Source organism: Phallusia mammillata, chromosome 5 (assembly GCF_965637545.1).
Source record: "Phallusia mammillata chromosome 5, kaPhaMamm4.hap1.1, whole genome shotgun sequence".
Classification (NCBI taxonomy): domain Eukaryota; kingdom Metazoa; phylum Chordata; class Ascidiacea; order Phlebobranchia; family Ascidiidae; genus Phallusia; species Phallusia mammillata.
In genome coordinates, this window is record NC_137256.1 from 24,367,404 (window position 1) to 24,382,263 (window position 14,860).

General features: G+C 34.6%; 1 protein-coding gene across 1 annotated transcript; it reads left to right on the plus strand.

The window, feature by feature from the left end:
* Window positions 1-29: 29 nt before the first annotated feature.
* LOC145228302 (NACHT, LRR and PYD domains-containing protein 3-like) lies at window positions 30-14,017 on the plus strand. The gene is made up of 16 exons (XM_080093320.1): window positions 30-263; window positions 838-1,136; window positions 1,776-2,610; window positions 3,542-3,875; window positions 4,095-4,276; window positions 5,079-5,204; window positions 5,701-5,895; window positions 6,435-6,533; window positions 7,534-7,608; window positions 8,622-10,390; window positions 10,695-10,853; window positions 10,991-11,149; window positions 11,522-11,683; window positions 12,098-12,259; window positions 12,873-13,025; window positions 13,472-14,017. Exons 4-16 carry the CDS (start codon window positions 3,862-3,864, stop codon window positions 13,532-13,534), a joined length of 3,318 nt encoding a protein of 1,105 aa, XP_079949446.1. The 5' UTR covers window positions 30-263; window positions 838-1,136; window positions 1,776-2,610; window positions 3,542-3,861; the 3' UTR covers window positions 13,535-14,017.
* The last annotated feature ends 843 nt before the right edge of the window (window positions 14,018-14,860 follow it).

Below are 14,860 nucleotides of genomic sequence, written 5' to 3' on the forward strand. Positions count from 1 at the left end.
AATGACGGCGTGAGCGTGACGTATGCTCCATAAATTCGAATGAGCGAAATGCAATTATTGGTAAATACCACTTAGGGGTTTTACCACAGGTTCACCCCCTAAATAAAATCTTAATCTGATATGAAGCAAAATGGAAAATTTACTTTACACGAAACAAAAATCACCTAGTCAGTTATTGTACACATTGAGCACTGTTTTTTATTATTTTAAGTTGCTACGAATTCCCGTGAATTTTGTCCCCAGAAGTGATGCAACTAGCAAAGGTAAAGAATTTAAACTTTGTACCACTAATGAGGTTATGGTTGTTCATGGTTTTTGTTTTTATTTTTTCCAATAACCACCCAACAGTTTGTGTGTTAAGAGGTGTCAACATAATTTAGAAAAAGTCGTCTGGTACAACTGTAAGCAACAGATGCAAAAATGTGGTTCTTGGGTTTCAACTACAGGCCACACAAATCAAAATGTAAATTATTTTTCTCTTTTATTTTTGTTTGGAAAAAGGAGCAGTTTTTGATATTTCTGGGGGGTTGAAGATATTACTCCTCAAAGGAGAGTCTTAGTGACATCTCACAAATCCTTACACTAAGCTTTTGACGTGATCACAGATGTTTTATCACGCAAACAGTTCTGTAACTTCTGTTACTGCAACAGGTTTTATTTTTAAAAAACCTTTGTTCTGCAGCCTGCATGTATAAATGTTGCTTCAGCCATTGTTGAGAGCTTTCAAAATAAATCACTGATCTCTTGTCTGGAGCAGGCAGAATAAAAATGCTTTTGATCAATTAATACTACTTGCAAATATTGCTTGACAAACAAAGATTATTATTTTGATTTTAGGTCTGACACCAAAGCGACATTTCCTGGCAAACTCGACAATATGGTGGCAGGGGGGATTGGATGTGGGCTCGGTATCAAAGAGACAATCGTTAAAGAATGCCAGGAAGAAGCTGGCTTGCCTCTGGAACTGATAAAGTGATAAAGTTGTGTCGGTCGGTTTGATCAGTTACATTTACGAAGATAACAGAGGAATCCAACCAGACATCCAGTATTGTTTTGACCTTGAAATTCCAGTTGATTTTGTTCCGAAGGTCATTGACGGCGAAGTTAAAGAATTTCAACTTTGTACAATTGATGAGGTAATAATAGTTAATTGTTGTGGGGTTTTCATTAACAATAAGAAGTAGCAAGTGTTTGTCTTACACAAAACAAACTTGTTAAACAGTTGCAACAAAATCAGTTCATTTTGGTACAGATTTGTTTATCCTAGACATAAAAATGTGAAGTGTTTTTTTATGTTTTATATCCCTGTAAGTTTGCAAATGACTGTGTTAGATAATAATAGGATAGAGTATTTAATAGCTGTGTGGTTTTTGCTGCTCGCAAAATTAAACAATTAAGTGTGTAACGGACCTGAAATTACAAACAGTAATTTTATTAAATCTAAATATTTATAGTCATCAAAAGTTAAGTATATGCTGGGTCATAATAAGTTTTGCTGTTGCTTTAAATATCTTAAATAACCAAGTTTAAATCAAATTATAGCAATTTGTCTTACAGCTTTTTCTACAAGTGTTTTTTAACCTTTGCCTGAACCACATCTTTAAGCAAAATTTTAAGCTCTTATCACTGATTTTTTCAAAATTTAAACATAGATTTCATCATGTTTCTGAAAAATGTAATTTTGTGTTTTGTCATTGTTTCTCAGTAATCCACATTTTTTGTTTGGCGACTGTTTTAGCTCAAAATACTTTTGTTTAATACATATTTTATCTTAGGTAAAGCAGCTGATCGTGAGATATGATTTCAAGTTCCATTGTGCTTGGGGTTTGGTTACACCAGATTTAGATACAAAGATATATATTAAGCACTTGTGTAAACTTTCTTTACTTACATTTGTGTTTAGGCAGTTGAAATGTGTTGCATGTGACAAATCAGTTGCCCTAAATATAAGTTGTTTTAACTGCTGCACAACTTTAGTTACTGAATTGGGATTTGAACCACCAACTCTTGTTTCACTAAACAATACATGTGATGGTTGAAACAGTTGACATGAACATAGTTGTGTTTACTCACAATGCTCCAAAGTTACTGTCTTGTGATTTCATTTCTCATAACAGGATGTAATTGTAGCACATGTATCCGTCATCTAACAAACTATTTTTCTGCTTTACAACTATTGCAACTTATGTTCAGTTTAAAAACCAAATGTTCTCTTAGCAATATCAGCAATTATCACCTATTTAATTATTACTCTAGACCAGCGGCTCTTAACCTTTTATGCACCATGGTCCCCTAAAAAGTTACTTTCGGATCTCATGGCCTTCTATAAAAAACTCCGTAGGACCTAATCCCCCCCTGCCCAAAATATGCATGTAGCAAACTCAACCACATTATAAATTCCATGATCTATCAGGATCAGTTTTTGGCCCAAACTAAACCTCAATATGGACCAACAGCATCTGAACTAGACACTGAGTTATGAGCATTTTTAAAGAAAATAGCTCACTTACTTTTGGTGGATGTTTATAGTGAGCCTACACCTGTGTCCCCTGGAATACAGCTCATGCCCCCTGGAAGGATATGAACTCTGTGCTAGACATATTGTAGCATGTGAGTTTTATTTTTGTTGGATTGCCTAACTTGACTTCATTTTAAACCTACAGTATAAAGAATAGTGGCACTGCTTTTTATATCATTAGGGTTATATTAGGATAAAGTTAAATAAGCTGTTGCTGCCAGGCATGGTATCAAGTCTATAGAGCTCTTCTGGCAAAAGTATTTAACATACTTTTGCCAGAAGAGCTCTATAGACTAGGATAAAATTAGTTACAGAATTAATTAATTATTTAATATTAAAAACTATATATTCAAAAAATAGAAAGCTTCAGTGTTATTTAAATACAAAACACACAGTGGATGTTCTTGCACTACAAAAGTTCCTGTGGCTTAAATCTAATGTTCTTTTGACGAAAATATTGTGTTATTTATGTAACAACAATAGGGTGGCCATGCTTTGTTTTTCTAAGTAAACTAAATCAAAACTTAATTCAAAGTAATTTATATTGTGTTATTCACTGTTTCTGATGAAACTAACAAACCACGCAACATAAGAGCAATTTTCAATTTTAAAAAGTTGTTGTTTTGGTTTCAAATTATGCTGAAATTATTGAACTTCTACACTACAAGTTTTAATGGCATAACATCACTGCAATCTATAACTCTTGTCTTATTTATTTTAATGTGTTGGTGTTATTGGCAAGTTAAACTGTTTTCAACCAAAATTGTCACAATATCATTTGTTGTCTTGCTGTGTACATGTTGTTAATGTGAAAAGTGATCTCAATAAAAAGTAAAGAAGAACTGGCTTTGCTAAGACATGGTTAACAGCATTGCTCTGAAAAATAATAATTTGCAATAAGAGTAATCAATTTGTAGTAATATTGGGACTTTATATTTGTGTTCGAACTTTAGTTTGTGCAATGAAAACGGCATTCACTGGCTACAATTCATCATTTTTATTAAATTGCATATTTTAATGCAGGTTTTCAATCCCACACTTTGCTGGATAGCAGACCTCTTTAGCTGATGGGCAAAACTCAATTTCCTTGATGACATATAAGATAGTGTTAGCTGTTGCTGCATTTAACCCCACCTTAATCAGTCACTTAGTACTTCCTGTAATTCGATGCAAGTCTGATCTCGAAAAAAGTTTCCACCGTCATTGTTGTGATGCTTAGGCTGGAAGTAATATTCATCAACTAAACTGATCAAGAGTATTTCCTTGTAGAAAGAATACTTTGTTAGTGCTGCTATGCACTACAAACGTAGTTCACTTCATGCTGCAACATTACTCAAGTAAATATGTCAAAAGCAAGGTAAATGTTTAAATACATGTATATTTGTAACGTGTTTATAGTGATTTGGTGAAATGTGTTTACAGTGATTTGGAAAATTAAACTAACAGTAAATGTTTGATTAATTTGTAAATACTGTAAGCATCTTTGCACAAGCTTGTAGGTTAAAATTTCTACCACGTAATAGTTGCCTTTTGAGAAGGACTATGAACATTCTGGAAACTAATTTTTGTTTTTTAGTGAACCACCATCAGTTTCTGATGATCAAGCAGCTGAAGAAAGTATCAAAAACATAAGAAAACAAATTCGACAAGCCAATTGGCCTGAATATCTCAGAAAACTTGGGTTTTCAGATCACACTGTGGAGCAATGTGTCAGTAAAAATGAAGTGAGGTTAAATCCATACTGGATCAAATTGCAAGGTAATCATCTCACAGGTGCCGACCCTGAATGTTACCGGGTATGCCATGTTACATGACATCATTTAATGACATACCAAATACCTTTACAAAGATACTGTATACGCTTAATCAGGGCTGCCACTCTAGATATTTTATAGCTAGATCTAGATAGTTTTGGTTAAGCCTAGATGTAAAATTTGGGATCTAGATGTGGTTATAAAATCTAGATAGTTTTTTTAACGTTTGTAAAGACCATAGGAACAGTACAAGTGTGGCAGCACTGGGCTTAAAGTGGCAGCACTGGGCTTAATGTAGTTCACATAGGCTAAACTTGTATATCATGGTGTTGACGAATTAATATCCTGACAGCAGCTCCCGTCGGACTGTCATCTGTCGGCGCTGGTACTGCTCTTTGCAACAACACTGTTATTGTTCTATTGTCTTTAAATTACGAAACTGCTTGAAGGAGTTACAAATGCTGACACTTCAGTTTTTGTGAGACAATAATGCGGCATTATACCCGTGTTCGGCGCATATGAATTACCTGTTTGTGTGGAAGTGGAATAAAGACATCAAGTTTATAGAGCTCTCCTGGAAATTGTGTTTATGCACCGATGTTTCAACGTTCCATACAGGTCACCTCCATGACAGTAAAAAACACTGAATGCACATAGAACAGTGCCTGATAATAAAAGTTGTATCATCGGTGCATAAATACAATTGCCAGAAAAGCTATCTAAAATTGATATTATGCCTGGCAGAAACAACTTATGTATTACTTTTTCAAATCCAATATTTGATTCCTTATGTTTTGTGTAAACAGATGAACAGGGTAGACTTATTATTGGACTGGAAAAAATGGCAGCAGAAGAGATATTCACTTCCCAACGAAATGAAAAAGTTGATCAAATTTTGGCTTACAACTGGGTCAAGAAATCTGTTGTCCGAAGTAAGTTGGAACTATTTAAAGTGTGTTTTGAACCATAAAAAAAGTAAATCAATTATTCTTAACCAGAAGAGGCTTGACTGCTAGATAAGCATGTGGAGATTTTATTTAAATTAAACCATAAACTGCATTACATTATGTGTAGGAGAAAACCCCCCAAAAATGACACAACGCAATGCTGAAACTGTAGTTTAAAAGATTTTAAAAGGTCTGGTAGCTAATTATGGGTCCCCTTACCTAAAGAATCACCCACTGGTTCACCCACAGGCCCTCAAAACGTATTTTTTTTAAAAATCTGCTATACTGAATTAAGTACATGAGAGTTTCATGCTTTGTTGGGTAGTGCAATGTAAGGTATTGTGAAGAATTTTTAAACTTTTTATTGGATTGGCACGAGCATTTGCAGTATATTTACACTGTAAAGCCATGATTACATTTACTTTTGCTAGTGTGGGCAATACTTTAAAAAATCTATTATTTCTTTATATTTCCATTTCAGATCGCAACCGAGCATGGTTCATATATGATTTCTTGCGTCAATATCCAAGTGGTGACTTTTTTAAAGCAAACATCGTTCGACAAAAGTTTCAACTAAACGAGGATCAAATCACTCAAATCGAACACGACTATGAGGGAAACATTAAAGAACAACGATATCACATGGTCTTAACTTGGATGAAAGCAAACAAACTCAGTAAGATTTGATATTGACTTTTTCAGTTTTCACAGCATCACATGTGAATATAAAAGCATTTTACCTATATTGTCTCATCAGTACAGCTGATGGCAAGACATAGGTCAAACTGGCCAATGTAGCCATCTAGCCACACTCCAGTTTGTTGGGAGAAACATCATGCCATGATTAAATCTGTTTGATGCCACAACTAGGCATTAACCATAGCTGCTAAACTAATTAGACATTATAGGTCGAAACAGTGAGGACCGGATAATGCTTAGAGCTGCTACCTGTTTAGCTTTTAATAGTCTTTAGTCTAAGCCCAATTGGTGGAAACATCTTTAACAGGGATTTAACTTTTATTCCGCATGATTGCAACTTGGTAAAAGCAAAAAAAACATAGTAATAATTGTTAACTTTAAAACCCTTTTTTAAACCAGTTAAAACTACTTTTCCTGTGGTTGTTGTTCGGTTGCTTCGAGAAAAAATACAAAATGTAATTGCTTATTTTAGCCAAAGTCAATAACACACAAGAAACTAACTATGTTTTATTTCAGGTTCTGTAAACAAAGTTGCAAAAGCTCTAAAAAACATTGAGCTTGTTGCTCCTGACCTTTCCAAACTAGAATTGAAAGCAGCTGGATCTTCAACTAAAGGTTGGTTCATTTGTACTTGTGAAATCCTCATGATATTTGTGGGTAAGTTATACAGAACAGACTAAGTCTGCAAGGGGTGTTGTAATGAATTAACACATATAACGAAGCATATTTTTGGCAAAGTACAACTGAAACAGGCAACGGGGTGTATGTTAATACTACTTGACCACTGTGACCAGTATATACAGGTTGGCCACAGCAGTCATGCAGTATATAAAGGTTGGCCACAGCAGTCATGCAGTATTTACAGATTGGCCACAGCAGTCATGCAGTATATATAGGTCGGTCACAGCAGTCATGCAGTATATACAGATTGGCCACAGCAGTCATGTAGTATATACAGTTTGGCCACAGTGGTAATGCAGTATATACAGATTGGCCACAGCAGTCACGCAGTATATACAGGTCGGTCACAGCAGTCATGCAGTATATACAAGTTGGCCACAGCAGTCATGTAGTAAAAACAGTTTGGCCACAGTGGTAATGCAGTATATGCTGGTTGGCCACAGTGGCCATGCAGAACATACAGGTTGGCCACAGCAGTCATGGAGTATATACAAGTTGGCCACAGTGGTAATGCAGTATATACAGGTTGTCCACAATGGCCATGCAGTAGGTACAGTTTGGCCACAGCAGTCATGCAGTATATACATGTTGGCAACAGCAGTCATGCAGTATATACAGGTTGGCCACAGTGGTAATGCAGTATATACAGGTCGGCCACAGTAGTCACGTGGTATATACAGGCTGGCCACGGTGGTAATGTAGCATATACAGGTTGGCCACAGTGGTCAAGTAGTAATTACAGACACTCTAGGCAAATTATGAAAGTGATTGCAGAGCCTGCGTATCTAAGTTGTAAAAGCCCAAGCACAGATAAGCTCCTATTGTGGGTTTAATCCCACCACAGCCTATCCTTACATATGAATGCTAAAAATGCCAGCTTGATTTGGTTTAAAGGTAAAACACAGTGTTACTTGGAAGTTGTTTTTAATTTTAGCCGACTCATGTTCAAGTGATGATGAATCAGATTCACAAAGTTCATCTGAATCTGACTGGAAAGAGACAATATCAGGTTGTACTTCCTTTTTAGGCATTTATTTTTCAACTAAATTGATCCAGAAGAGTAGAAAAACTTTTTTAAAAATAAAAATCGTGTAATAATATATTTATTGGTTTCACTATTATTCATGTTGTGGATAAATGGTTAAAATCATACCAAATCAACTAAACTAAAATAAATGAATGAACTACTTTAAGGCCCAAAACTAAATAAGTTTATGACATAGCTATTGCTAATGTGATTTTTAAGCATTTAATGAATGCAATGGGTTACAAGGATCATGAGCTAAAAAGTGTTGTGAGCTCTCTGTTACCATTTTCCATTAAAATTGAGAATTTTAAAGTTATATTTTCCAACAACCAAATTTGTCTAAATTTCCAGCGTTAGTCAGGAAAGACAACAAAGGAAAATCACAGAGCCACTTATCATTGTTTAAAAACAGTATTACTTGCTCTGATGTGATTTTGATGCTTAAAAATTGTTAAACAGCACTTTTATGTCGACTGAGCACAAAAACAATGCTGTTGCGATTGACTACCAGCACAATCAAGTGGTGAAAACTGTGAAAATTTACCTTTCAACAAATCAGCGTCATATTTTTATGGAACTAACATTCATAATGTGATCAGGTGTTGTTCTGCTAACTGACATTAAAATGAAACACAATGCAGCCACATAAATAGATACAAGTGTCAAATTTTATCATCAACATAATGTCAGGCATATATCTTCGAGTTTTAAAACTGTACACTTTCAACTCCAAACCGCTCAAAATCCAATTACATCTTTCAAGACTTTTGAAAGCTAATCATTCCAAAAAACTGCAGCAACACGTTGCTACTGCTGGTGAAATGTTGCAACTACTTTTGCACTTTGGTATGATTTTAACCTCAACACAAAACAAAAATAAATTATAACAGAAGAACACAAGTTCCATAACATATACATTAATAAAATGTTGGTGTCATGATAAGATAAAAACAGAATCCACCGATAGTAACTGACTGTGTTTCAAACAATTTCAGACTTGGAAAAACAATCTTTCAAAGAACTTTGCCTGAAATTTGCTAAAGCAATAGCTGACATAACAAACCGCGTCCCTCTGCAAGCAACAAAACAAGAGAATGTGAGTGAAGAAGAATTTGGAAATACAAGCAGCTGGTTGTTCAAAAAACAAACTGACAAAAAGAATATACCGCCAGAAAGTTTATTTGATGAAGCACCACGTTCGTATGATGAGAAAGCAAAATCATCACATGAAACAACCAACAAACAGCAGCAAAATGTGGCCGGTCTAACAGGAATTGCTGGAATAGGAAAAACCACATATTGCAAATTTGTTTTAAAGCATTGGATTGAGTCACATCCACATTCATTTGTGTTCTATATTTCCATACGTGATGTTGACTTCATGGAGAAATGCAATCTTTTAAAGTTCCTTCTTGTGTCCACTGATCATGGCTACAAATTCAAACCAGAAACAGATGATGCGATTTTAGATGAAATTAACAAATCTTCAGACACACTGATTGTTATTGATGGGCTTGATGAAGCAGAAATAACAGGTGATTTTTCCAAACACCCACATGGCATGTCACTTTATGAAAAGGAAAAAGCTTACCATATCCTGATGAATCTGCTGAACTGTCGCTTACTTCCCAATGCGAAAAAGTTGATTGCTTCCCGACCAAATGCTTTTCTAAACTTTAACCCAGAATGCAAGCCAGTATTTTTGCTACAAGTTTTAGGTCTGAGCATAGAATCTCAGAATCTTCTTTGCAAACAGTATTCAAAAACTGAAGAGCAACAAAAGGATGTCCAAGATGAGTTGGAAAAACAACCCAATGTATCTGCATTGTTGTTTATTCCAATCTTTGCAAGTTTGATCATTCCATACTTTGTTGACAACCTGGAGTCAAACAAACCAGTTTTGTCAATTTCTGATGTATTTCTGAATCAACTTAAGCAATGGCAGAAAAACCCAAAATTTCACACCGATAGGAAGCATTTAAAGCAACTAACCAAACTGGCTTTTAATGCAGTTGAACATCGTCAGTTTTCATTTCCCAGCCAAGATTTTGTGACACATGGCATAGAAATGAAATCTATTGAGCCATTCATGTGTGCTTATGCTAAACATCAACATGGTATGTTGGTTTTGGATGGGGAAAAAACATTTTTCTTCATTCATGCCACATGGCAGGAGTTTTTGGCTGCACTTCATCTCATGGTGTTTGCATCATATGAGGAATTCTCTTCCAAGATTCAACAGATATTTCAACAAAGTTCCTGGGAGGTGGTTGTCCGCTTTCTATTTGGATTCTGTCATCAAAAAGTTCAAGAAAAACTGAAAATATTATTTTCAGATGCCCAGGAGATAAAAAATAAGGAAAAATTTGTAAAAACACAAGCCAGGAAGCTTTTACCACTTTTGAGTGAGTTACCTTCTGATATTCCTGTTACTGCAGCGGAATATTATGATGACATCATAGAATCAGCTTTACAATTAAACAAGTTTGAATCAAGAGAAAAAGATTCGACACTTTCCAACATATGCAGTTGGGCAAATGAGGCCAAAGATGATGATTTAACCAAGGCTGTTGCCAATTCCCTTCCCAACCCATTGTTACTATCAGGAGATTTTCTTCCCCACCAAGTAATGAGTTTCTATCATGTCCTATCAGCTGCTGAAGAATCTCACATACTTAATGTGGGGCATTGGCTTAATCCATCCACTTTTACTGGACGGGGTCTACATACATTACTGAGCACCATTCAGCAATCCACACACACAGTAAAACATTTAATTTTTTTTGACTTAAAAATGTTTTATTATAATGTATAGGCAACAGTAATGTTGTTGTGATTTCAGAGAATATTAATATAAAGCAGTAATTTTGTACATTGCATGTTGCTTATATGCACCACACATAACATGATATTATCATTATGTATAACTAAAGCACAGGACACAGCTGCAAAAACCTAGCAGTAGTAAATATGCTAAAACAATATTAAAAGAAAGGGCATAGTTTGTGCTTTAGTTTTGGCCTGTTTTTATCGTTATCAGCCTAATGCACTTAAATATTTTTTGTCAGATCCCAAAGTTGCATTTGGAGAAAGTTGACTTATCAGTGGATTTTGAGATTATCTTGGAGCTTCTTCCCGGCATGACTGAACTGAAACTACAGACTTGTGGTTTCACAATTCCTATGGTGGAAAATCTGGTTGGTGTCATCACACAACACAACATCCATGTATGTAATTTTGTAGTTTGCAGGATATTGATGGCTGAATTTTGTTTTTCCATCTGAGCAATGATTTAATGTATTCAAGATGCAAAGATACATGACAATAGTGTTTTACCAAATAATTTTATATTTGTGTCTTACAGTTGCGTTTTCTTGACTTGTCTTACAACAACCTCAATGGTGTTGGGAAGTATCTGGTCAAATCCATCCACTTGATGCAGGTATTACAGCTTGTACAATGCAACTTGCAAGAAGATGATTTCATTGCAATAGCTGAAGCCACAGCAAAGCGAGATACAATTGTAAGTTTGTTGTTTTTACTTTTTAACATCCAAACTATTATAGAAATTTGTTGGGTTTTATGTAATAAGTTGTAAAATAGTTAAAAACAAGTAATTTTTATCACAACATAATCAACATAAAGTTTTCCAAAATTTATCAGTTTATTGTTTGTAACTTTCAACTTGTTTGAAATATAATAATTTAGCTCCTAATATCTATGTATTATGTTTGTTACATGACAGTACTGTTGTGACAAAGACAATGAAAAACAATTGTGAGTGTCATGCAATAACAATTGGCATTGTTCAACCATTGTCTATTTAAAGTATTTCAACACAAATAAAATGTTACAGATATATTCCAGGTAACAGATGCATGTTGGTGTTTTGTAGATGAGTTTGCTGAACTTGAGTTATAATGTGATATCCAAGAAAGCTTTGGACAGTTTTGCACCGGGCATCCATAAACTTGATAGGATGTGGTTGAAACAATGTTCAGTCACAGGTGATGGTCTTGAACAACTGTGCCATGAAATCAGCAAGCAGCAAAAACCAGTAAGCTACTAATGCCCAAACTATTTTGTTACTTTTTCAATCCTCAGCAAAATAAAGGCTTTGCTGATAATAAGTTTATTTTTTATTAACTGTTGCAGGCTTTTCTGCTAAATTTGTTTTTTTTAATTGTGATTAACAAGATGTTGCACATACACACAGGACTGTACTATTTGGTAAAATATTAAATCACAAGGCAGAGTTTATTGGCAAAACTTTTTTTCACTAATAATCAGTGATTGACTAAACCTGGTTACACAAAGGTTACAAAAGAATCCAGTAACATAAGCTTACATCATGTTACTGTGTCATAACATGTGGAAAACTGGAAGTTTGCAAATTTCACAAAAAACACTTGTGTTGCTTTTCCTTATCTTTGTACCTTTCACTTCAACTTTCATTCTGATTTGTTTACAGATGAATTCACTCATTCTGGGAGAAAACAACATTGAGTTGATTGGTGTCAATCATGTGTCATCTTGTGTTTACAACATCCGTGAACTGTGGTTGAATGATTGCAATTTGACCATCACTTGCTTGCGAGCATTGATTACTGCCATCCTCAACATGGACCACTCAGTGAGTTGCAAACTTATATTTGAACACAACAGAATTTTTAGGTGTTTGTTTCTGTGAGGTGACTTAAAAATGTCCAAGCTGGGTTTAAACCACTAACCTCACCACTATAGGGATTATATTGACCACTCAACTAATGTTGCAGTAAAAATGTTTTGTAAATTATTTAGGTTTGGAAGTTTATATTCACAAATTTTTTAACACTGCTTAATGTGAGAACCTAATGTGACTAAGTATATTTCACAGTTCAAATTTTTTTATTTTCGGCCCTGATTTACCATAGCCTACATATGCAGTAGTTGAGTTGAAACAGTCACAATGCATTTTTTATTCAATCCCGAATAATATTTACTTTGTTCCAGGTTAACACTTTTTTATCTTACTTTTTCCTTTTTTACACATTATTTGTTGCATTTAGGTACAAAATTCACAGTTTTAAAAATCCTAACCAGAAACAAACAAGCCAGTATTTTAGTGTGAAACATGCTGTTTCAATAGCAACATTTGTTGTTTTGTTTTTAAGATTGTAAAAAAACATGTTGTGTAATTTGCATCTCACAAGCGACATTTACCTCAACAAGCTAAAAAAACTGATAAAACTTTTTTATGTTTACAGATGTTTTATTTGAGTCTCAATAACAACAAGTTTGGTGATGAGGGGGCAATTGCTCTGGCCACTTGTTTGAAGAAAGTTAAAAACCTTCATGTTACAGATTGTGATATCACACTAGTTGGGGCAGAAGCTTTGCAAAAAGCCAACCGCAAACTTGTGAGTTGAATTTATTCATTTGTTTTCTTTCACAAGTGCAAAGTGAGAAAACATAACAATCATTTTGCAAGAAAACTACTGCAGTACCGTAATCGAAAGGATTATATTATTATTAGGTAATAAACAAGATATTTTCTTGTTCAATGCATAGACGTAGTCTTGAACAAGGCATTTGGCTGCATGCCATTAAACAAGAATATGTTTCTGCTTCTGTACTGAAGTTTAAAAAACAAATTCATTACTGAAAATTTTTTACTGGAATTAAAACACAGAATTTGTTGTTTTTGGTAATGGATCAAATGTATTCTTGCTATAACCTATATCTGTCACTCTTGAAATCACTACAATATGTAATTTTGGATGAACAATCATAAATAACGAACATAAGATTATTTTGCACTGAACTTGGTGGTATGTAAGTGTTAAAATATATTGTTACTTTTCAGGATCGCCACATTTGGGGTCTTCCAGACAGACAAAAGCCAAAGAAGCGCTGTGTAATAAGTTAAACTTTCACCACTTCAACTGAATTTACTGACAAAGTCATGATGCCATGTTTCAAATTTCTACTGTACCTTATGTGGCAAAATGTTAACTTTATCCCCCGCAAATCTGCTATTCTGTTGACCACAAAAAAATCAGGGGCAACCTCAGGTTCTTTTGACACCTGCAGCTTAAAAAGCACAAATAAAACCAACTAAGTTTTATCCTGGCATGACATAATCTAACTAAAGTAGCCAACTGTCACCATGCCAACAGCACAAGTGTATGACTAATGCATTTATCTTTAGTTTTGTTTTCCCCGATATTTTGTTGCCCGCCATTAATTTTTGAAAAATACTTGTATATTTGTTGTTTACAAACCAAATCCTCTTGATTTTTTTCTAATTGCATATTATTTCTGCGTTTGCATGTTTTGTTTCTTTGCTTTGAAATCGGGTTCTTTCGACACCTGCAGCTTGAAGAGCACAAATAAAACCAACTAAGTTTTCTATTTTTGTGGATGTATTTTCCTGGCATGACTGAACTCAATTAAAGTCAACTGTCACCATGCCAACAGCACATATGTATGTCTAATGCATTTATCTTTAGTTTGTGGCTTTTTGTGCCAATAAAGTAGATTTAAATAGTTACTTTTGTTATTTATAACTTGCTTGGACCAAAACACACAACAGATCAATGTAGCCGAATATGTCACAGTTTTTGAAATTATGTCGACCAGTTGTTCAGGAAAACTGACCTTGAGCATTCCCCTTCTTTTCATCAATGTCAACAACATAAAAAATTTCTTTATGGTTGAAAGGTATAACATCTTGAAGTTACAAGTATAATTTTTCAACAATTCATAAAAATAATGAACCAGAGAGTAGCACCAACTGATTCATGGCCTGTTGCGTAGAGTTTAAATCCACCAGCAGCGAGGAGATGCAAAATATTATCATGCGAGGAAAACAAGTAATATCACAATCATGATTTCAGTCACAGCGATTGCACAAACCACTAAAAGCACAGTGATAACATTGAGATAAGTGGCAGGCCTGTCATCTGTTAAAAAGTGAACTTTTTTCCACAATCTCCTGACACGAAGTGAATGTTAAAATTGTTTTCGAGAGTTGCCACATTGTTTGAATCGACTGACGGTGGATTTTGCTTCGCTTTGATTTATAATGGACCTGAAAACATTCACAAAAAGTGTCATAGTTTATCTTTACAGCAAAATAATAGATTAAATGGGATAACACCAACTGCATTCTGTTTGGCCAAACATTTATTTGTCTAAACAAGTGGCCAGAGCAAATTGCCCCTTAGATACAGAGTAACAGGGTTGCAAAGTC

Excerpts from the sequence above, each read along its gene's own strand:
- LOC145228302 (XM_080093320.1), top strand. Across the intron at positions 6,534-7,533 it reads AGCTGGATCTTCAACTAAAG|CCGACTCATGTTCAAGTGAT; the intron begins GTTGGTTCATTT and ends TTTTAATTTTAG. Across the intron at positions 12,260-12,872 it reads TCCTCAACATGGACCACTCA|ATGTTTTATTTGAGTCTCAA; the intron begins GTGAGTTGCAAA and ends TTATGTTTACAG.